This window comes from Protopterus annectens, chromosome 13.part0, assembly GCF_019279795.1.
Source record: "Protopterus annectens isolate FY-2018-M chromosome 13.part0, PAN1.0, whole genome shotgun sequence".
Classification (NCBI taxonomy): Eukaryota; Metazoa; Chordata; order Ceratodontiformes; family Protopteridae; genus Protopterus; species Protopterus annectens.
The window spans coordinates 528,196,120-528,221,536 of NC_056747.1; the positions used below are offsets into that span (position 1 = coordinate 528,196,120).

At 36.4% G+C, this 25,417-nt stretch overlaps 1 protein-coding gene across 1 annotated transcript in view; it reads right to left on the reverse strand.

Annotated features, from left to right (window-relative positions):
- Positions 1 to 15,917, reverse strand: part of RNF43 (ring finger protein 43) — a 1,798,873-nt gene extending 1,782,956 nt beyond the window's left edge. Inside the window, exon 1 of the mRNA XM_044054855.1 lies at positions 15,125 to 15,917. Coding sequence (XP_043910790.1) covers positions 15,125 to 15,370 — 246 coding nt within the window. The 5' untranslated portion in view covers positions 15,371 to 15,917. The remainder of the gene's footprint in view (positions 1 to 15,124) is intronic.
- Between the last annotated feature and the right edge of the window lie 9,500 nt (positions 15,918 to 25,417).

The window sequence follows — 25,417 nt, forward strand, 5'->3', positions numbered from 1 at the left end:
TTTTCGCTGTGTGTCTATGAATACGTCTTTCGACAACATAATATAGACAAGCAACATGGACACTATATATGAACTTTTAGCATCTATGAGTATTTATTCAGACAGCTTCTACATGGAATATGTACCACATGACATGCAACTGTTTGTAGTAAAGGATTATAAAATTTAAAACTATACAACCCCAAACACTATGAATACTAGACCTTACTTTCAGAGGAAGAGCAGCATTTGTATACATAGTAAACACAATATTAAGCAAAGAGGAAAAATCGCAACTCTCTAAAGTTGAAGAAAGACATGTAAGCCAGAGAACAAGATTCAAGCAGCTATCCAAGTGCTTGTGACTGTTGAGAAAGGTAAAGCTCCACAAGTGGGATTTCAGTTTGCAACACAAGTGATCTGGGTTTAGGATCACACACAGGTGCTGCATGTCTTACTAGCGACAAGAGATTAAGTTGCTAATGGTAACAACTTCCCAGGAAGAGCTAGAGAAGACGTTTCGTAAGGGATGGGGATCACTGGCAGAGAACTAAGAGCCCCAAATGGCTGCTCCCATCCATCTACAACTCTCCCTTTCCCATTTTTGCACATGGGTTAGAGGGTGACAGAGCAACAGTGACCATCAATAACAACCAATGTGTACACTGCCAGGAGGCTAGCCTTCCTGTAGTAAACAAGGGCACATTATAGTGTAATTGTGTGTGTTTCTGTGCATGACTGGAGAGCAATAAATGTTAGAGTATCATTTGATAACTCTACTGATCTTACAAGGATAAAAACTGGAAAATAAACTTCTCTCCTAAAGTGGTGTCTATCAATGGTGCTGCATTACTCTTCAACCCTCATACTAGTCACTGGCAGTTTTCTTCCTACTAACAGGGGCCAGGTATAATTCTTACCTGGTCACTATGCACCATATGGTTGGCAACATTAATGAATGATGGTACACAGACTGTAATTTAACAAAAAAAGGCCTCCAGCACTGCCAAATCCATCTTTAGAGGAAGCAATACATCTCAGCCCAGGCTTTTTTCGAAAATCATGAAAACAGAACTGCTGTGGAAATGTACCCCATACAAGTGAAATGTATCCAACTGCAAACTGAATTTGTACTTCAAAACTGTGTTACATGCACATCTAAAAACTAAATAGATCTGTCAATGTATTAATGCTTTAAGTCACTGGCTTTTTAGGGTATTCAGTTTTTAAAGTCATACGTAATAAAATTCTTCCTCTTGCTTACAAAAAAAAAGATAAATACTCATCATAATATTCCATCTGTGTTGTCCATTTTCCTTCTTCCTCAACTGATGGGTTCAGAACTGGTCCCTTGGACTCAACTTGGCAGTTGCTAAAGCTTGTGGCAACCAAAAACTCTCAAGCTTCTCCCTTACCAACAATGCACCAACCCCAATTATCTCAGATCTTGTTTGCTGCCTTAGTAGAAAGTAAAAGATGGAAATCATCATGGGGAAGCTATATCTGGAGTCTTTATAAATAAGGATGTATATGTCCTGTAAACCTCATTCATTCAGAAGCCTTAAGGATGGGGGTTTGTGGGAGGGGAGTTGAGGAAGAATGAAAATGACCGAGTACATAACTTCTTTACCTGATGTTGTCAATTTTCATTCCGTCATATAAGACAGGGAAATGACAAACCAGTAAAATCCACCCAAAAACACTATGATAGCCACCTGGACACTTCACACCAGTTTAAGTAATCCAAATGATCAAAATTTAAAATACAGACAGCAAAAAAAAATCATAAAAACAAGTTTCAAAATTAAGCACTTTTGTCCCATACGTAAGGGACTTCTTCAGAAAAGTTAAACCTCCATGACTCCATTCATTTTAAACATCCCTCTTCCATGCAATGTGATCCTCAGGAGTACAATCAATTAACAATTTTAACGTGGTAGTCTGCTAAACATACCAAACCTTTCCGTGACAGACCCCAACCACTACTTAAAAATGCAATAAGAAATATAATAGAGATAAAACCAACTATTCATTAAGTACTTATTTGTGAATTCTGTAGAATATGTTAACAACAACAATAATAAATATAAGTTTTAAAAGACCTTCGACACCAAGAACCTAATTACAATTTGTTACTCTACCCTAATTATGTCATATATATGTTCATAAATTCTTTTAGGAACTACTCAGTTTTGCCAATATAGAAACGTGGGCAGTTCTGGCATAGGGTTGCATACACAACCCTTTTGCTCATACAATTAAACTTGCCCTTTATTACCACCATCCTACCCCTAAATTCCACTTGTTGGCATGGATGTATATATTTACAATATCGACATTGGCTACATTTGTACATTTTGTTGCTAGGGTGGTGGTGAACTTTAGGTCTTTCCAGTATTTGGTTCAAAAACATTCTTTACAGTAAACTACACTAGGGCCCCTATCCATAATATTCCTAAATTAATTATTTAAAATAATCTATTTTTTCTCCAAAATACTACTTATAAAATTACTCTCCAAGCTAAAGGTGGTAATGAATGCACGATTATAATTATTGCTGTTCACAGTACTTTGTGTACTTAATTAATTACTGTCAAATCCTAAGAGATCAGATGAGTTTAAAATGGCCCCATCCCTCTTATTTATTACCTCATACATCAAATCATTATTAGAGTTACAGGGTATCCCCTTTTTAAAAACATAGTTCTTAACAGTTCACATCCATCCATAAAATGCTCCTCCTTTGTCACCATCCTAGTGGCCCTTACAAACTGCCTTTTAACAACTGCTCGTTTCTGTACCAAAGGGTCACTACTAGCAAAATGTAAGAAAGAATTAGAATATGTGGGCTTTCTAAAAATGTGCAAAACATACTTTGTAACTCAAGTCCTTCTCTAGGAGGACAACCAAATAAAATATAGTACTCTCCTCCACTTATGAGGTAAATTTAAGGAATGAGGTACGATTATTCAAGTACTCAATATATGGTGGTACTTGCTCCTTACTATCCTTCCAAATAAAAAACATATCACCCAAGTACCTTAGATAAAACTTGATGTCGCCTCTCCCACTCCACCATAACTATATTAGCAAACAACGATCCAATGGGAGAACCCATAGCCACTCCATTTTTTTGGAAATAATATTGCCCCTCGAACAGAATTATTTCTCAGGACTATATTCAACAGTCGTTTGTAAAAATTGTTTTTTTTTCTTGTTGCACCTGTTTACATGAGAGACATTGACAAAACAACCCTACCCTATATCATGAGGTACAACCATATATAAATCCTTAACATCTACTGTGATAAATGTATTGCTTTCATCAAATTCTATTCCTTCAATACTTTCCAGAAAGTCCCATGAATCTTTGCAAACTTGTTCTTCACCTTTCATGAGATGCTTCAAGTTAACATCTAAAAATCTGGCACAGCCAGTTGTAATAAACCCCCTACTGTACACTATAGGATGCATCAGGGGGTTATCCAAATGTCTGTGAATTTTTGGTATGCCAAATATAGGAGTGGTAGGAAACAAAATATTCAAATAATTAAACTCATCTGTAGTAATGGAGCAGTCAATAAACATGTCCTCCAATTACATCGAATTTTGTGATAGGATTTCTTTACTTCATTGGTCGATATAATCTCGTAAGTAACTTGTTCCAAAATGATTTCCATTCTATTAATGTAATCTGACTTCTCCATAATAACTACCCCCCTCCTGTCCGGTTTCATAATCCTAAGTGTTATTATTTCCTCCAATTGTTCCCTTTCTGATTTAGTAATATTTTCCAGTCTTTCTATATTCTCCCTTCTTAAACACTTATTTCTAAAGCTTCTCTTAAATTTGTCTCAAAAATTCTCTCACATAATTGAAGTGTAGGGGTGGGTTATAAATGCTGGATACATGTAAAACGGACATAGCAGTGTTAAGGTTATTAAATATTACTGCAAAATTCAGTTTCCTCACAAACTGCTTCAATTCAATCAAAACATTTGCAAAGTTTGCTGAATGAACTGGGACAAATGAAATACCCTTAGCCAGAAGATTCACTAACTCAGAATTAAAATCATAATTAGTAAAATTATATAATTTAAAATCACCTTCATTATTTGTAATAGTTCTTAAATTATAAAATTCATTCATTCCTTCTTCAATAGTTAAAAAACAGACTGCTCTATCATAATCAAAGACATGTAATATGTTCAAGCCCACAAGTTCATTGGTTAATGGGCGGCATTCCTCCCCTTCCATTGGTGGGGCTGGTGAGGAAGTTGATGTTGATTCGATCCTCCCCATTGATTCCTGCTGTTCCTCTCCCTTATTCTCTCGGATCATCTTGGAGAAGGAAAATTCCAATCGTATTCCTGAAATGGGAGTTGTCCATGCCTATTCTGTTCAGACATATTATTAGGTGTCTGGTTTGAATCAGTTTAGTTCAAATGAATTGGCAGAGTTTGAAAATGAAGCCCAAAGTTCTTCTTACCCCAAGTTTGTGAAAGGGGCGGGTCTGGGTATGCTGTACCATTACAATAATCAGCTCTATCCCTTTCCAATTTACCAAGTTTCCCATTTTTAATTTGTATCATTTGTGCATCTCTGCTGGAAAAAAATTCTAGCATAATCAAATTTGTATCTAAAATAATCAATATCATGGGTAATAAGATTATCTAGGTCAAATGATTGAGCAATTAATTGTTGAGACTAATAGGTAAGTACTAGGCTATCTGCCCAAGGGCATTTATAAGCCTAGCCAGAATGTTTTGGCTTTCACCACCCCCTTAGATTAGTTCCCTGTGCCTCTGTCCAGCAGAGCCATCAGTTCCCTGCGCCACTGTCCAGCAGAGCCAGTGCAGTGATCCCCAGGGTAAATTTTCTGTTTCCCATCCACTCTTCTGGGCTTCTCCAACCCCAGTATTAGGCTCCAAAAAAAAATAATTGGGAAGAAGAGAGTGTCCTTCAGTGTTCACAGTGCCTCTCAAACCACAATTACAGCCAAATAAGACAGGAAACGACAAACCAGTAAAAAGTCCACACAAAAATGCCACAATACCCACCTGGACACTTCACAGCAGTTTAATTAATCCAATGGATCAAAATTTAAAAATAATACAAACAACAAAAAAAATCATAAAAACAACTTTCAAAATTAAGTGCTTTCGTCCCATATGCAAGGGACTTCTAAGGAAAAGTTAAACTTTCATGACTCCACTCATTTTATATATCCCTCTTCCATGCCATGTGATCCTCAGGAGTACAGTCAATTAACAAGTCTTTTAAAACTTATATTTATAATTAAATTATTAACTGTACTCCTAAGTGAGGCTCTGAGTGTTGAGACATCATGGTAGAAGACTTAGGATCCGAGTGGGATGGCTCCGTCACAACTGCCGAGGCAGAAAATGCCCTCTTCACAGCCTCAAAAGCAGAGTGGCCTGGAAAAGGAGAGGACATCAAATCAGGGAAGAACAGTACCCCCCCCCCACTCTGAGGGTAAAACTCCCGAGGTGGAAGCCAGAGCATAGCTGTCCAGTGCCAAGACTCCAAGGTGCAGAGACGGCTCTAAAAGTTTTGGAGACTAGTAGAGCACCTTGGATCTGACAGGCAGACTTCAGCTTCAGGAGCTCTCTTGATCGATGGGACCACAGTTCTCAGGGAAAACTTTGGATCTGAGGATATGGTAATCCTCGGATCTGAACCAGACGGATTTGGATGGCTTGGATCCACACTCTCTCAAGCAGCAGGAGGAGTCAGCAGAGGAATCTGTAAGGAAGAGTTGTAGATAAACAAACCTCCTGACCTAGAGGAGTAGGAGCTGATGGAAAACCAATCTGGCTCTACGCCAAGATAATCTTCCTCGCCACTCTCTCCACATCTTTTTCTGTAAGGCTCCTGGTAGAACGAGTGGAGTGTACAGATGGGGACCTTGGCTGTTCCAGAAAGGGAGAAGGTACTCTTATCAGGGACCAGATCCAGTGAAGGAGAGTACCTTGTTCTGGAAAGTAGCTTTATAACAGTTTGGCCGTCAGATTTAGATTGTCGGATCTTGTCAGATCCAATGCAATGTCAGATCGGAGACTTTTTTCTTGGTAAGATCTGAAGGAACAGATGGATCCTGTAATTTTGACTTTTTCTGATCCGGGGTTGAGGCAAGTTCCTTAGCAGACTGCTTCCTTGATGAATCCGAAGCGGAGGAGGTGGAAGATTTTTTAGATTTAAAGGATGAACCCTCTGATACAGCCTCTCCAAAAGGAGGAGGAGGAGGTTTACTCTTCCACTCCACTAATGTGCGGGAGTTGAAGCCATGGCATATGGAGCAGTCTTCCTGTAAATGCAAGGGGCCTAGGCAATCAACACAGAATGTGTGGGCATTGAAAAGCGGCAATTTATGCCCACACTTTAGAACACTTCTTAAACCTTTCTGGTTTATCTGCCATCACAATCCACACAAAAAGAAGTTTGAAAATAGAAAAGTTTTTTTATTATTATTAAATGTATAGAAAAATGAGCCGACAGAAATTACTTACATTGGTAAAAGTGAAAAAAACATTTTTTAAGAGAAATATCAAAAAAAAATCACTTATCTTAAGAAAGCAGGAGAGATGGTAGACAGGGGTTCCACTTGTGTCCCTCTTGGACAGAGCAATAGCTACTGATCGTGGAAACAAGGGCAGAACTCGGCTAGGCTTGTAACGGCCCTAGGGCTATTAGTCTAGTAACTTCCTATGATGCTATGAGCACGTCTTTTGCTTGAAGAGGCAAACGAGATCTGAGGTAATTGGGGTTGGTGCATTGTGGGCAAGGGAGAAGTGAGTTTTTGGTTGCCACAAGCTTTAGGAATGGCTGAGTTGGATACGAGGGATCGGATCCGAACCCATCAGATGAGGACAGAATGAAAATTAACAGATTGTACGTTCAATATTCTACATACTCTGATTTGTTCATTTGTTGTACAGGGTTTACTGATTTCAAATTTCTGTTTGAGATCTTTTTAAGTTGAAATTAGACATCTGTAACCAAATAGTATGTATTTATACATACTTTTTTATGTATCAATTATTTATTCCACCTCATGCTTATCCTTAAATTTCTAACATTTAAGTTTTCTACAATGTTGTGATTTTACTAATGTCTTTGAAGTCATTTTGTTTTTACATTTCTCCCAGAGCCTCTGCTGAAAAGCAGCTATAACCAGTCAGACTTTACCATTAAAAAATAAAATGAACAACAAAATGAGCTATGTCTTACATTAATTTGTATTGATTAGTTCATACCCATTAATTTGTTTACATAAAATCTTTCTGTTATTTCCAAAATGTATCAGTACATTTTAAAAATATTACAACTGTAAGACTTGCAGCGAACTATTTCCTTTAGGAAGTAAAACTACCTTGACAGTTGTTCTTCGACAGCTAACTTCACAAGGTCTCAGATGTGAAAGAGCTCCCCCTCCCCAATTACTGTATTTCTGAATACTTTTTCCTCCTTCTCTTCTACACTTTATGCATACAAGGTTTTCCTTTACTGTTAACCACTTTTACAAATATACAAGTCAGCCACAAGTTTTGTGAGAAAATACCATGGAATCTTTAGATGATTTGAGTCACCTCAGTCCTGGCTCTAAGCATGATACAAAAATCAGTGTGCTAATGCAACAGATACAAGTTAACTGTGATACACCAATATTTTAAATGATCAAGTGTAAAGTTAAATCTCGATCTGAGCAGTTTCTGTGCACTGATTGGTTAGATAATGAAAAGAAAACTTTTTGAAACACTGTAGCTATAGTGCTTGTAGACAAAAAAAGGATTCTTGTGTTCCCTTTAGGGAGTGTAGACAAAAAAAGGATTCTTGTGTTCTCTTTAGGGAGTGTAGACAAAAAAAGGATTGTTGTGTTCTCTTTAGGGAGTGTAGACAAAAAAAGGATTGTTGTGTTCTCTTTACGGAGTGTAGACAAAAAAAAGGATTGTTGTGTTCATAGGTTCATACTAGGCTATCTGCCCTAGGGCATTTATAAGCCTAGCCAGAATGTGTTTGGCTTTCGCCACCCATTTTAAATTTATTTTGCTATGCCCTTTTTTGAGGTTAGTATACTGTGCCTCTGTCTAACAGTGACACAGAAGTGATACCCGGGGTAAAACTACAATCTCCCATCCACTCATCAAGATTCCTCTTGAAGAGAGTCAATGAGGGACTCTGCCTAACCTGGACTGGGATTTTATTCCAGAGTGAAGGGAGCCTCTGGGTTATGAATCTGTCCCTCCAGCATGTCCTATTTATTTCAGTGCTGTGGTTCAAGTCTCTCGAGCGCGTAGCTCGATGGGATTTGGATTTTCTGAGGTGCAGCATGTCCATTAATTGGGGTTGGACATGGCTTTATACGTCAGGCACAGATCGCCTCTGAGCAGGCGGTATGCCACTGAGTAGAGCTGGTGTTTCTTTAACCGGGCAGTATATGGCATCTGTTTGAGCCCTTTGATCCTCTTGGTGAGGTACTTTTGGGGTCTTTCCAGTTGCTGCAGTTTCTGTGCACTGATTGGTTAGATAATGAAAAGAAAACTTTTTGAAACACTGTAGCTATAGTGCTTGTAGACAAAAAAATGATTCTTGTGTTCCCTTTAGGGAGTGTAGACAAAAAAAGGATTCTTGTGTTCTCTTTAGGGAGTGTAGACAAAAAAAGGATTGTTGTATATGGCATCTGTTTGAGCCCTTTGATCCTCTTGGTGAGGTACTTTTGGGGTCTTTCCAGTTGCTGCAGGTGTCTGGTAAGGTACATCCCAAAAGGGGCATTGTACTCAATTATGGGCCTGATGAGGGATGAGTAAAGAGGCACGATTACCTCCCCTGATCTAGATGTGAATCCCTTCATGATTAGGTGGGCTATATAAAATGTTTTTCTAACCACTTTGGCCACGTGGTTGTCAAATGAGAGATTGCTATCAACTTGGGTCCCCAGGTCCCTAATTACTTCTTCTGTACTTAATGGATTACCACCTATGTGGTAATTTGTGGGCACTTTGTTTTTCCCAAAGGGGATGACTATACACTTTTTGGCGTTTAGCTTGAGGCCATGGCTCTGGCACCAGTTGTCTGTTTCTATGAGGCCCTTTTGGAGGATGCTTGTGTCGGCTGGAGAGTCGATTATGGCGCCCAGTTTGCAGTCATCTGCGAACTTGGTCAGCCACAGTCCTTCCGTGTTTGCCTGTACCTTAATTTTAGTGCATTCAGCATGTGTCCAGTTGTAGTGTACTTTTGCTTACATATTGTTTTGTTCTGTCTTGTCTGGCAGCTATCACAAACGGTTAAGAATGTGAGCGGTTAATGAACTTCATCCTGTAGTGTGGTCAATGTGTTCTCTTTAGGGAGTGTGAAAACTATCATGGTAATTGCTTTTTAAGGCAATTATTTCACCGACCGCTCAAACACAAAAGAACTTCTTAATTTTTTTTAAATTGCTATTCTTATGAATAGCCTTTTCCTTGTCATCTTACCTTACAAAGCACAAACATTTTCCTTGATTTTTATTCTGTTTAACAGAACATAGTTCTCTCTCTCTCTCTCAGACAATACCATTGGCCAGTGTAACTACTTAAATATTCCATATAACAAAATCTAAACAAGTGTCTGTGTTGTGATATATGGCAACATTTCCAGCAGACACATGTGACATCTTACGATCAAAAAATATCAGGGTGGAAGTATTCACTAACAAACAGACCATCTGGACTGCCAAATGAAATTTAATTTAAAACACTGCTTTTTTTTCTAAGTAATCTTAGATCACAGACAAAACCTGAACACTGACAGGATTTACTTGTTTATTTGCTTGTTTGGATTTAACGGGATAGAACAATGACCCATATGGACCATTCAGACTCAATCCAGTAATCGGTCAGGAAAACTGACTTGGTCAGTCATGCAGCAGGCAACTGGAGGCTGAGGGGAATCAAACTTTAGACTACAGGATGAAGTTCATTAACAGCTCACATTCTTAACCCTTTGTGATAGCTGCCAGACAATACAAAACAATACAATATGTAAGCAGAAGTACACTACAACTGGACACATGCTGAATGCACTAAAATTAATTGTTTATAAAGTACAGATCTTCCTAGTGGGTGGCTTCTTACACTGTCTAAACAGTGATTCTGGAGGAGTAAATTTCTCACTTGTAGAGTTAAGCTGGCTGCTGAAGCAGAAGGCGACATACATGACATCTATGCAATGTGGTCAATTTTTTAACTCATGGTAGACAGGACCATAGCCAGAGTACTCATGCAAATCGTTGGATTAAACAAATAACTACTGGGGATGCCCTGATAAAACATGGCCTCTATTTTCAAATCTGGGAGTTCAGAATGCAGCTTGGGTAACATAATATGCCTATATAATGAACAGGCTCCCTGATGTACAGATATTTTGGTCCAACACCCTCATATAACCTAGTTTCAAAGTAGTGATCCATGCAGGCTGGAAGAGATAGCCAGAGAGATACAGAAGAGATATGAAAGGGAGGGGCTGGGGTTAGTTTGCCCATGCTTCGTTTGGAAAAGGGCCTAGAACTGAACTGTGCTCCCAGGCAGAAGAGGTAGGCAGCATGAGTCAGATATAGGAGTACACAGACTCCAAATGAGCATCACAACTGTGTAGATGAATGCACTTGCAACAGTCTAGCACAGTCAGGCATACATGTTAGGGTCCTCTCCAATTTAATACGGTTAAATTGGCAACCAGACCACTCTATCAACCTACTTTTATACAAGCTGCACAGAACAAATTTCCTTTTATCAGTGGAGCTTGCATTGCACACACAGTTCTCCTTAGCATCCTGCCCTTTATTTCCATCAATTTTAAAGTAAACACCCATAAATTTATCTTGGGAAATTTTAACTTGCGCCTTCATCTCTCTATTCTTGTTTTGCAATAACAAAATGGTGCTTGCATGGTCATAAGGTATTACCTTCATATTTTATGTTGCTAGTCAGTTTTAGGAAAATTTTTCAAGAGTCTCCTATTCATCTTTTGTAGCTCAGCCTGGATGGTCTCTAACATCACTTCCATCCATTATTGCTACAAATGCAGTGCTATCTAATTTCTCCTCACACAGTGATGATCTCCACCTTTGTGTGTTCCATACAAACATATGACACACTGCAGAACTTCAAGCATTTGCAGGGCTATTCTCCACACTAACTCTTACAGCAATTTATAGTCTCTAATTACTTCACGTTTACTCTAAAACATTAACAAAACTTTAAGAAATAAATTTATTTTATTTATTTTACATTTGTTTACCGGGATAGTCCGACTGGATATATGTCCATTTTCAGCGGAGGCCCGGGGAGAAAAGCTCCAACAGCCAATAATTACAAAAATTATACAATTACAAAGATTACACGTCAAGTCAGTTACATAGAAAATGTAAGACAAAGAGTTATATACAATGTTTTAGTGCTTTTAATTATCAGTTTGACAATAATATGCCTTCATGAAGCACTGGGTAATCCCTTCCAAAACTTACTGGAACTGTTTTGATGCAGCAAAGCTCAAAACAGTCTGCAATTTAGTTACAAAAGTTTCTGCAAAATAAAAATAAAAATCTGCACTAACATACTTTCTGGGCTAAAGTGGTCCTATACCTAGCATTACTGCAGAAAATGACACCTTATAAACCCACACTGTCTTCAGTCCCTGTTTCCATAGTACTGTCTTGACTGACAGTTATGCCATGTGAAAACAAATTATATTTATCATTATTCATGGAACATAATTTTAACATTTTTACTTTTCAATCATTCATCTGCATACTGCAGGAAAACATGCATTATGACTAAAAATATACTAAGGGTAACAAAAGTTTTAAACTGAAAATGTCCACTCCATTAGTTGGCACGCATTTTCTACCTTGCTGCAAAATGTCACGTTTCAGCAAGAAGTGACTTTTGGCATATGACCATGTGACAATCCAATCTGCAATCTGGATTCTTGTTAAGTACTCTGCCATAATAACAGTTTGCTCAGAACAAAGTGCTACCAACACCCAAGACACTTACAAGCTCAGCCACTCAGAAATCTATTTTGGGACCACTGCCTAGCACCACTGTAACCCCTTGACCTGATGCATAATTCTTTGCATGGGTAGAGTGCCTGTCATAATTATATTTTTGCCTTGTTAATTCTAACTGGAGCAAAGATGCTGAAGGAAGATTTTAACAAGCAATTTTGTCTGAAAGTGGGTTGGAGGCTATCTGCAGTCTGAAAACAGGTAGGAATTTTTTTTAACCTAAAGACTCTGGAACCTCTGACATAACTTAGGACTGAAAAAGAAAAATCGGTAGTTCAGCAGATACCAGTCTTGAGAATGCCATGCTCCCACAGTTAAGTACCAGAACAGAATAATTAATGGTTCATGGACAACCACAGAGCAGCTTAGAGGTACAGTGTAAGATAAGAGGAGGCTGAAGGGCTCAAGCCTAAAAAGACAACAGATTGAGTATCGGAGGTGCTGATAGGCTTCAATCATCTGTGTTACAAATTATAAACCCGCTCTATAAAGAACCAAAGAAACAATGGGAATTTCTGAATTCCTAAGTTATTCCATTGAGGTAAAATACTGAAAACTCTATTTAAGCAAAATAGACTAGTTGAAAAGTAGAAAGCAAAAAATAAATACATACATTAAAAAATAAATAAAATCTCAGTACGATTTACTTCAATGCTACTGTAACTGCAACAACAACAACAACATCAACAGTCAGCAGAGATAAGAAATTGAGGTAAGCAAGAGTGCATCACTGACTATTTCAGTTTGAATTCTAGCTTAATCCAATTAAGTTCCAGCAATTACTCTTCTGTCCCCAGCTGCTCAAGGGTGATAAAGAATACATGTGACAAAAAGATTTCTTCAAAAAATATACTTAAGTATATTTTCTGCACTTGAATAACAAAACTTTATTGCAAAGTACCCGAGAGACCTAAATTATTCATAACTGCATTTACAAGTTAAAAGTTTTGCAAGTCACTGATGAGACTACTACTGAAATCCTCTACAACATATCTGTGAATGTAGAAATAATATATATTGCTCATATACATGAGTATGCATGTGCATGTGTGTATGAGTCTACTCGTTTAAGTATGCGTATACAAACACAAAACTGCAGTTCAAAAAACATCTACTTGAACTGCAAAAAATATCTGTATTAAAAGAACTTTTCAAAAACATTATTTTATATTTGAAGACTTCTGTACATTCAAGTTTCTTAAAAAACAGGAAGTGAAGCAGCTTTAGCAATTGAGCTAAAGAATTTAAAATAAATTCTTAGATACAATAAGAAATATATAACCTGTGCATGACCATTATTCTACAAATATTAATGAATTTCACTTTATGATCAAGCATTAATGAACATATTTTACTTGGTAGAGAATCAAAGCAGTGCATTCGCACACAATTATTTTATCCCAGTAACTGTATCCCTTGTACTTGACTAAAAAAAGATACAAGTAATACACAAATGCTTTAAATCCTAGAATTTTAAGGTAGATAACTAGATGATACCAAGATTAACAATTCAGTTTAAAAACACACACAAAAGGAGGAACATACCAGCCAGAATCAGTTACTAACACGAGCCGCATCAGGGCTTACTGCATCAAAATGTGCACTCTGCTTTTTTATTTTTATGTCATCAAATGTGTCTTTTTTGCCAAGGCCTTAATTTATGGTTTGGTTATCTTCATTAAACAAAAAGCAAAACGGAACTGTTTTGAACAGCTTTTTGCCTCATAACCCCAACGGCAACAGAATGAAAAAGTTTTATAACAAGCCCTCCCCCCCTCGAGAATGCTGAAAAGTCCTGTTATAGTTATCCAAATACATACGTTCTTTAACTCTCAAAATCTCACTTAGTATTTGCAAGGCAGTAGTCTTATCTGTATAGTGGATAAGCATTTGTATCAAGTGCATATCAGAGCACAATGCTATTAAACAGCTCTCCCTTCAGTGCCAACTTCAAACAGATGAAAATGTATAAACATCTTCCACATTTAAATGCTACATCTTCCATTTCAAGCTATGGATTAATATAAGCCAAAAAAACATAACATTAACGATGAACTTGTATTCAAAATCAGTACAGCTACCTGGCTGAACCTTACAAGACTCCAGTAAAAACAGCTCTATTTTCAAAGCCATGAGAAGACAAGCTTAAGTGAAGTACAACTCAGACATAATTTTCTTCATTTATCTATGAAAACAAGGTTAGACAAATTGATCCAAGAGAATCATTTTTATCTATAACTTAAAATAAACAGAAAAATACAAAGTTAAATACAAATAAGAACAGACAACAAAGTGTGTAAAAGTACATCAGCCAAGAACATTGCTTAACGTAAACGGACCCAAGCTACATCTTAACTCTCTCTCACCTCTTAAGGGTCCTTGAAAGTACATCTCTACCTTTGCTTTATGTTTCTGAATGCTTTAAAAAAAATCACAAAGTGATTTATAATTAAAGATTTTAGTCCTCAGACTAAAAGCACAATATAGTAATGAATAAAATAAAACAAACAGTAGCCAATGACACAAACATATACATGTCCCAGAGTCAGGGTTTATGTCCGATTGTTTTGACTTTGCTCCCAAATCATGAGGCAAGAGGTTGACAGCTATGGTTCAATCTAAACAGCCACATCACTTCATGTACCATGCAGTAATGCTGCAGCTGTAATCCAATGCTAAAGGACTTTTACAAATCGGGGGAGTGGGTGTTATGCTGCAGTACTAGCACAATGCTTCAAAGTGTGCATGAAGTATGACTGAGCATCATAAATAAAATTAACATTCCCATTGAGGCAGTCATTTTAAATAACTGTAGAGCACCACCACATTAAATTCTGAAAGCTATTGCTAATGAACATACAAGGGCATGCATTTTAAAGTTACAGCAGGACGCGAGCACACAGTGTATCCCATCTCCAATGTCTTCAAATTTAGCACCTACTAAAACACTTAAGCAGTTCATGTTTGCTATGATAGTGAGAAACAAGTGGGACCACCAGTAGTACCATGCAGTGATTTACAATACATATCAACATTTAGTTGCAACTTTAAGAAGAAAGCAAAACAAATCTTGTTTACCTGCAACAGCTTGCCATCTGCTGAAGTCACATCTGCAGGCCCAGCAAATACCCCTTCCAGAGTCAAGTTGTACTTCCCAGTTGGATCCAGCTTTCGGGGAATCACCTTAATGATAGCCTTGGGTGCTGAACGTTCAGTCTCCACCGCTGCTGCCAACACAAGCCCAGTTTGGCCAAGGCCCGCCTGAAGTGCTGCCATTAGCAGCCAGGGCCAGAGGACTGCCTGCTTCTGTAGAAACACAGTCATTACGCAGGCTGCGGTGGCGGCCCGGAGATGTGCATGGTGCTCTGTAATTCTGACAGTGTCTGCTAGCTACACTGAGATCTGATGTTTTTTATTACATGCAAGAACAAAACTATGGTGTTTCAACACTGTAACTTGCACAACAAATCCTCAATATACAGCCTTTTTAAAGCAATTGTCTTAATTAGGACTGAAACAGTTTCCAGCATGAGGAACAAGTGAGCTATTTCTCCTTTTAAGATTCCTGCCTTATGGCACACTGTACAGTGCTGACTTTTCCAATATTTCAAGAGTAATTCTATGGGAAAGGGGGTTAATTCCATGTTAAAATGGTTTGTATACTTAATGTTTGCATTCTTAATATTCCATACTCAGATATTCTAACATTTTTCTCCCGTTTAAGACTTCCCTTGCCGGACTCTCCACACAGTCAGGAGCCAGCATACCTTCTCAACTGAGTCAGGAGCCAGCATACCTCCTCCCCTGGGAGGACAGTTATGCTCTCCCCGGGGAGAGAAATAATATTATACTGTACTTCCCCACAGAGTAAACCTTCTTTCTTCTCCTACCCTGGTCTGACAGTCAAAGCAGACTCCCCAGAATCAGCAGTTTTCAAGCCTCTCGGGAGAGAAAAAGCCATGCACATATATTGTTTTTTTCTCCATTCCTTGTTCCAGTTTTCTGTCACAAAATCACAAAACATGTACATACAAAGATACAGATCGTCTGAATTTTAACCCATTTAAGTTGCCGTTGGTAGGCCACCTTTCATTCTACTTTATATGCCAAAGTAAAACTGAGAAATACGTGAACAGATGTCGACTGGCCAAATCAGGGGGTCATCAGGGACATAAATGAACCTGAATTTAGAGAAATCAGAATCGAACTTATTTTGTCACAACAGCTTCACGTAAAAAGTTCAACTTGTACAAATGACGGATGCTAGAAGTCCTCCAGCAGCCCTCCAAAACTGATGATGGATGTCCCTCGGGGCTATATTCACTCCACTTACCAAGAAGAGCACGTTGTAGTCCCGGGGCTCTCAAGCAGAACTGGCAAGCTTGTGGCCAAGGCCCTCGCCGTAAAAACACTTCAGGTAGAAACAGTAAAATACACTTCCAATACTCTGGACTCAACACAGACACCCACAGGCAAAGTAAGGAGTCCCAAGTGTGCGTAACACTGTTGATAACCAACCCTTCTCCCACTTAGATGGGACTTTAAGTTTGCTCAAACAAAAGTAAACCTTCCAGCTGCTCGATTTCCACACACTCACTCGCTGAACTCCGCAATCTTCCTAAAAGTCAGCAAAGTCTCCAATTCTGCCGTCCAAGATACCTACAAGTCAAAAGATGAAAAACTGAATGCGAAGTCGGCAGTATAGTTACACAAGAATTGATGGATCGAACTTATTAGTGGAGAAAAAAAGCAAATCATTGCACAGCGGCAGCTGTGAGAAACTGCTGGTGTATTTCTGCCTCTCAGCGCTGAGCTCAACCTCCCTCCTTTGAGATTCTACAGTCACTCTTTCTACCTGCTGACACGGGCTGAGGGTGGAGCACACAGTACTAGGAGGAAAAAAACGACAGTAGTAATTGTAGTAATAGTAGCAGCAGCGGTGACAAAAAAGCGTACCATTCCCAGGCCTCTATGCGCCCTCTACAGGCCAAACATGTCAGATGTAGCGTCTTTTCCCACGAGCTGTTTCTCGGGTTACAATTTTCCTGTAGAGTTTAGGTACAAGCTGTTGAGGTTTGAACTCTCTTTCGCCAGCCGATGTGAACTGATTAGTTGATTTTACCCATTTTACACACTATTACCTACTGCTGTTATGCAGTGTTTTATTTTTAATATTTGAACTAAATATTTCAACAGAACTTTTTCTTTTCCTATTTGGTAAAATTTGTGCTCTCCACAATGAACATTGCATCAGTGCTTAATATTTGATAGTGATGACGCAATCTCGATAGTCTTTGTGTAGATTAACATAACATTACATTTAGTTTACCCGTTATTTAATATTTGTACTGCATGGTATTTATTTAATATTTGTACTGCATGGTATTTGGTAGTAATGTTTCCTTTTGATTCTGAGATATTAATATCTCACATAACTTAACTCGTGAGGCTACTCACTTTTGGATATTCTTACATGATTAACTAACGTGTAGGTGTAAAGTGATGAGAGAACACGTACAGTTAACTTATCAAAAAAGAGCTTATGGTATAACAACAGCTGGTTGATAAAGTGAAATTGTAGCCTTAAGTAAAGCAAGGTACCTATTTGGTATTAATGAGTCCAATTGATTTGTGTATAATGGTATTAGACCATGCTTTTTAAGGCAAGTAGGCAGATAATCCTCAGATCTCCTGTCTCCCAAAATCATATTATTTGGAATAGTACAAGGCTCCCTACCTAGCTCTGGCTATTCTTCTAGTTTTATAAAGCCTCTTGAGAGATGTGGTTTTCCCACTATGCTCAGAATTCTGAGAGTTATCTAGGACAGGTAGTTAATGGAGCAGAAGAAGATTTAAGGCATATGACCCTAGTTAAACTCATATTGTTAGTAGAGCTCCAGTTGTTTGCTTAGTAAATGATCAATACCAATTTTCATATTCCCAAAGGAAGTGAATTTTAAGTTAATAACTTGGCCAAAGTATTGCTAGAGATGTGATGAAGATATGCTTTGGTTGTGGTCTCACATACATACAGAGTGTTTACATGAAAATTAAAGAATACTTATGTATGTAGTACATATGTGAAAAGCTAAAAGAAGTTGTCAGATGCCATTCATAAGAAATGTTAGGAACACTGCTAATCAGTCCGGAGAACATGAAGAGCAGATGAAATAAGTATTTCAAGAAGCTTCTGCATGCAGACAACCCCAGAGAATTTGTAATTATGGTTCGCATGATGAGACAGGAAGGAGAACCCACGAGAGAAGAAGTGCAAAGTGCATTAGCAAAATTAAAGTCAAGAAAATGGCAGGCTTTGATGAAATCAGATGATATGTTCAAGATTTTGGGCACATTGGGAAGAAACCGATCCTGAGGTACTCACTGCATTAGAGAGAGAGAGAGGTGCACCCCAGATGTATGTATGTATGTATGTATTACAAAACTTGATATAGTAAGCAACTTATAAGCATGCATTACACATCTTTAGATGGTGAACTACATATAACATAAGATTTTGAAACATATTTATACAGTATATACATATATAGGGTGTATACAAGATGTGAAATTAACAGTAGAGTTGTTGTGGTCTGTGTACATCTTGACCAGAGTCAGTGAAGTACTGTTTTTGACTTTTTCCTGTTGGTGCAGGTTAACTCTTTCTTGGATTGATTAACTGTTTAGGTTTTGGTGACATCACTAGGAAGAGAATTCCAAAAATCAGGAGCTACCTTACAGAAAGATTTCTCACAGGTAGCTAAGGAAGAGTGTGGCCACTTCAATTTAAGGCTGTCAGTGTATTGTAATGTATATTTAGTGTCATGAGCATTTAATAAATTGGCTAGGAGTGGACATCATCAATTAATTGGTTCTGCCAACCACAAGAAGCCGTCTGGCTTTTAGAATAGTAATGCGTTGATGTTCATTTTTACTGGAAAATAAACATTCTAGTGCCATTGAAAACGATTAAAAATACATTTCACAACTGTTGGCAGCACAGAGGTATCAGAGTCATGTCACTCTGTATCACAGTGCTGGAGAAGGTGCTTGACAATGCAAACCGATTAGTGCAAAGTAAAATAGGAGATCAGTAACTTGGATTCAGATTAGGATGCAGTACAACTGATCCAGTGTTTGAAGTAAGACACGTAGTGGAGAAGCAGCTGGATATAAGGAAAGAGTGTAGCTGAGCAGTCCTAGAGATGGAGAAAGCATATGTCAAGGTGCTGAGAAAGCTTATTGGGGCAAGCAATTCTGTGATAGTTTGAAGTCTCAGACACATTGGTAGAATTAGTACAAGGACCCAATGACAGAAGTGTGAACAATGTTTAGATTCATAGAGGTGTTCCAGGTGATAGTGGCTGCACATTATGGTTTGGCTCTGAGCCCACTCTTGTTCATACTGATGATGGACTATATCAGAAAACAGGTTGGAGGGAACAGATCAACAAAGCAGATGATGCGGCACTATAAGCAGACTCTGAACAGAAGCTTCAGCAAGTGATAGGGGAATGGAATTTCAAAACTGATGGCACATAGGATGCAACTGATCACAGACAAGACACTGGTCATAGTAGTAAATGGAGGAAATCAGAAGAAGCTGAAAATTGTGATAGAAGTGGAAACAATGGAACAGTTAACAACTTCAGGTATCTGGGGGGTGTGACTGAGGAAAAATTGAAGTCTGAATGAGATTGTCAAAGCAGAATTAAATGTGCTGCAACAAACTGGAAAAAAGAGTCAGAGTAATGTGTGATAGAAGAATGCCAAAGAATCTAAAAAGTAAGGTGTACAAAAGGCTGGTTTGGCCATTGCTTCTGTACATAACAGAAACTTAGGCAGAGCAGCTGAGGACCCTTGTGGTGATGGAGATGAAGTGCTTCAGAGAGATAGTGGAATGCACACTGTATGACAGATTCAGAAATGACGCAAAACAGATAACTACGTAAATGTCCACTGCGAATACACCAATAAGTGCCCAAAACGAGGATTCAAAACATAAATCCAAACGTAATTCCAAACAACCACCAACAACTGTGCGAATGCAAAATACACTAAGTTTATTCCATAACTGGCACGAACAACATGAAGATACGAAAATGCAGATAAAACAATAGAGTTAAGCGCTTTCACCCATTAACACAGGGTTTCATCAGAACTCACTAACCAACTACTCACAGATGCTTAAATGACTTTTTTGGCGCCAATATACTTTAAAAATCTTAAAGACATATCGCAGCAGTATCCCTTAAAACGTATACATGCAAGTGTATCAAACTGCATGATATAAATAGAACGTATAAATGTATATTTGTACTAAATATAATGTACAATAAGAATATACATTTGGATTACTGTTAAAATACAAATAAATTAAAATAAAATACGTCATCTCTACAATTATCCCTACCAAATACATGTTGCTGCCTATATGCGATTGCGTAAATAATACAGAAAAATAGATGTTCATATTTAACAGTTATATCTTGTGCATTCCTATGGTACTATTAAATATTTAAATAAATCCACTATCATTTTGTATATAGATTAATAAATCAATAAATGAGTAAGTACTGTTCTTCCAGATATAAAGTGACATAATTGACTACAATACACACACTTGGCATAAATCTGATAATGTTACATAAGTACAGGGAGCCTGTATATACATGAAACTGTATAAAGAAATATTAAAAATTAGTATAAATATATATTAATTATTAATTTCAAAAAAATAATATTATTAAATGAATAAAATATCCTCATTAACAATGATGTTAAAAATCTATTACTTCATACATGTAAAAAATAAATAAAATATTCTTTTGAAAAAAATTTTCTTTAAAAAAGTTTTTATAAAAGTTTTTTTTTTTTTTTTTTTAAAAACAAATTATCCATAAATAAATCTTTGTTTAAAAAAAAAAAAAAAAAAACTATTATGTTCATTTAAAATCAATGTGATCTCATTATAATCTGTATCAGTGTGATCTGGGGAACGTGACTTAAAATAAACATAATATTGTGATTAACAGAACTTGGAATGTAATAAAGGTTTGATTGATATGTGGTCATTCAAACCTGGGGGAGTGGTGGCATCCAAATAAATTTGCCACCATACTTCTTTATAGCTTAACAAACTTTCTATATCTCCTCCCAAGGGTCTAGGTTTTAATACTTCTAAAATAATAAATTTAAAGTTGTGATCTTCTCCTTCATTAAAAATGTGTTTATATAAAGCATTGTTCATGTCTTTAGTTTTAATACTGTAAGTATGGTCATAAATTCTTTTTCTTAAATTCCTCTCGGTCTTACCTACGTAAAAACTAAAACATTTCTGACATGTACTTAAATATATGACCAATTTACTATTACAGTTACCTGGTTTGCTGTAAACACAACTTTTTAATTCATTATTTAACTTAATAATAAGTTTGTCTGACATATATTTACATTGTCTACATGACCCACATTTTAAACTTGTATTTGTCACTTTGTTTTTGTCTGTCTTTCTTTCTTTCTTGTATTCCACCATATTTTTTATATTGCTACCCATCTTAAAAATAAAATTGGGTTTTGTACCTATTACTTTTGTGATTTGAACATCATTAAATATTAGATGCCATGAGTCACTTATAATGTGTTTGATGTAACTAGCTGCCATATTATACTGAATCACGCATGATTTTTTGTATCTATTACTAGAAATCAGACCTGTTTCTCCCATTTTTAAATCTGTGTCAGTCAGTTGTCCTCCAAAACTATTACTTAACACAGGTTGATATCTATTTTCCCTGAATTCCAAAATGTATGTAATAGTAGAATCCATCATATGATTGGGATAACCTCTTTGTGAGAACAATTTTTTTATATATTCTAATTCCTTTCTTAAATCATTGTCATTAGACGTCATGCGTGCTGAACGTATACATTGACCCTTGAAAATATTATTTTTTAAAATGTCTGGGTGGCAGCTGTTATAATGAAGATAGCTGTTGGAAAAAGTGTCTTTTCTATAAATAGACGAAGAAACTTGTTGTGCCTCAAATTTTATTAATGTGTCTAAGTATGGTACACCTGTATTATTGTAGGAGTGTGTAAATTTCAAATAGTTACTACTTGAATTTAAAAAGTGGATAAATGTATCCAATAAAGTCTCATCTGCTCCCCACAATATATAAATATCGTCTAAAAACCTTGAGTAATACTTAACGTGTTTAAAAAATTCACATGTGAATAAAATATTGTCTTCCCAATTCAGCATGACCAAATTTGCATATATAGGGGCACAAGCAGCACCCATAGCGACACCTCTAATTTGTTTAAAGAGTTCTCCTTCAAAATATATATAATTGTTATCGAGAACTATGGACATCATTTCCTGTAGTAAACATATTTTATTCCAATCCATACTAGTGTGTTTTCTTATACTATTACTAAAGGCTATGAGTCCTTCATCTTTCGGAATACAAGAAAACAAATCTATCATGTCAATGGTTAAGAATATAATGTTGTCTAAATTAATATTTTTTGGAAAATTCATTAAAAATATCCATGAATCTTTGACCATGTGAGACACATTCTCATAAATAAATTTCAATTTTGAGTCAATATATCTTCCTATTGGGAAGGTTTTGGAATGACTGCCTGACACTATTGGTCTAAAAGGGGGGTCAGAGGTATCCTTATGTATCTTAGGGATACCTACAAAAGTAGCCAGTTGTGGGAATTCTACCCTCAAGAATTCATATTCTTCTCTAGTAATTCTTGCTTCAATGTAATATTCTTCTATATATGAATCTATCCTACAATAAGCTATATTAAGTTCATTGATAGAAATGGTAATGTAATTTCCAGAATGGTGTAGTATATCATACATTTTCATAATGTACCAAAAAGTGTCATATAAGACTATATCACCCCATTTGTCAGGCTTCATTACTCTTATGTTCTTGTCATTAATAATAATGTTTAGCAAATTACTGTCCTCTGTACTCAAATTGCTATATTTAGTCATTTCTTTCAATTTCTTATATTCATAATAAATTTTCCTTGATGTAATTTTATCATATAAGTCCACTTTCGGATGAGGAGGCGGATTGAACATACTTGTTTTTTTTAAAAAAGAAATTTCATCATCATCATGTGATCTTATTTTATTTTCATTACTCTGTGTATTATTAAAAAATAGATCTAAATTGATTTTTCTAACATATTTTTTAAAATCAATAATAGTATGTACCAAATTAAATTTAGGGTTGGGTATAAATTTCATCCCCTTGCTAAATAAATTAAAATATTCCTTTCCAATAACACTATCTGTATAATTAAATATGTTAAAATTGTCAAGTGTGTGTATGTTGCCTTCTACTTTGATAGCTTTGTTCTCGTAGCTATCGTCTCTATTTAACACCAAGTCCTGATTGGTGTTCAATACTGTAAATTCATTGTGTCTCTTACAAAGCCCTGATTGCGATTCCGATATGGTTGTATTGATTTTTTCCCTTCTCTCTGAAAATCCTTCCTATTAATGTATCCATTATTATGTTTGTATATTGTGTTATTTCCCCCTTGCCCAAATTCTCTATTTGCTTCTTCACGTAATTGTGTTTTACGGTCTATATACTCATAGTTGTTGCTACTACCCCTATTGCTTGGCCATATATAAGCTTTATTAGTGTTATAATGTTCACTGTCCCTTTTCAATTTGTTGGTTTTGCGTTTATTGGTGTTACTAATGTGTTAGTTTGCTTCATTAAATTGCTTGTTATATAAGTGTTCCCATTGAGGGAATACTAAATCATTTAATATGTTGTTATTCAATGTCTCTGCTTCTAATATATATTTGCTCAGTTTTTCGTTGTTATATTTCATTAGTATCTCCATGAATTTAAATCCACAACTATCAAAAAAATTATTAAATTCCTTTTTTAAATTTTCTGAATATTCAAAACCTAAAGGTAATTTAAAAAATCTCAAACCTTTAGGAACCATTTTCAAATCCATATTTTTTGACAGATAAACATTATCCACTCTCAAGTCATTAATATTTTTTAGTTTTTTACCAAGCTTATAAATCAATGTCTTTAAATTATCATTGTCATAATTTTCTGACATAAAATCATTGTCATTAACATTTGCATCATTCATGTTATAATTAAACTGTAAAAAATTGTTAAATCTATTTGCATTGTCAGTTCCATTCTTTTGTCCAGTTGTCATTCCTGAACCATTAACCATATTATCAGTACCTTTACTGTGAATGGATTGACCAGTAGCTGTAGAATATGTTTTGGTAGGAATAGTTATTTTTGGTTTCGTTCCTATTCTAGTGACCTCATCATTGATGTCATATAGGGAAAAGTCAAAGGTGAAATTAGAAAGGTTGATTTTGCTGCGATTCTGTGAATCATTTATATCCAAAGCATTCATGTTTTTAACCATTTGTCCATTAGGAATGTCCAAGCTGTCTGAAGAAACATTGACAGCCTGTTCATCCATTCTTGATGTTTCTTGGTAAATAGCATTGTCTTTGTCAATAATTCGTTTGGATACTGATCTCACATTTCCAATGGGAGAATTAAAGGTATCCAAACTATCCATATTAGTGTAGACACACTGAGGTCGTATTTCTGTTGTCTTACTTTGAATGGCTGCAGCCGTTTTATCGGAAGCCTGCGCTGCTACTTCACTTTGTAATAACTGCTTCACTAAAAATGTGAGATGTTTCAGTTCATCCTTTAATCCGGAAATCTCATCCTGTATTTTGACCATCTCCTCAGTGTTCGCAAGCTGTGGTTGAAATAATGTCTCATTAGTAGGTGATGCACCGGTGTGTTCCATTGCAGCCAAAATCGCAACTTAAAAACATGCAAAACAGATAACTACATAAATGTCCACTGCGAATACACCAATAAGTGCCCAAAACGAGGATTCAAAACATAAATCCAAACGTAATTCCAAACAACCACCAACAACTGTGCGAATGCAAAATACACTAAGTTTATTCCATAACTGGCACGAACAACACGAAGATACGAAAATGCAGATAAAACAATAGAGTTAAGCGCTTTCACCCATTAACACAGGGTTTCATCAGAACTCACTAACCAACTACTCACAGATGCTTAAATGACTTTTTTGGCGCCAATATACTTTAAAAATCTTAAAGACATATCGCAGCAGTATCCCTTAAAACGTATACATGCAAGTGTATCAAACTGCATGATATAAATAGAACGTATAAATGTATATTTGTACTAAATATAATGTACAATAAGAATATACATTTGGATTACTGTTAAAATACAAATAAATTAAAATAAAATACGTCATCTCTACAATTATCCCTACCAAATACATGTTGCTACCTAT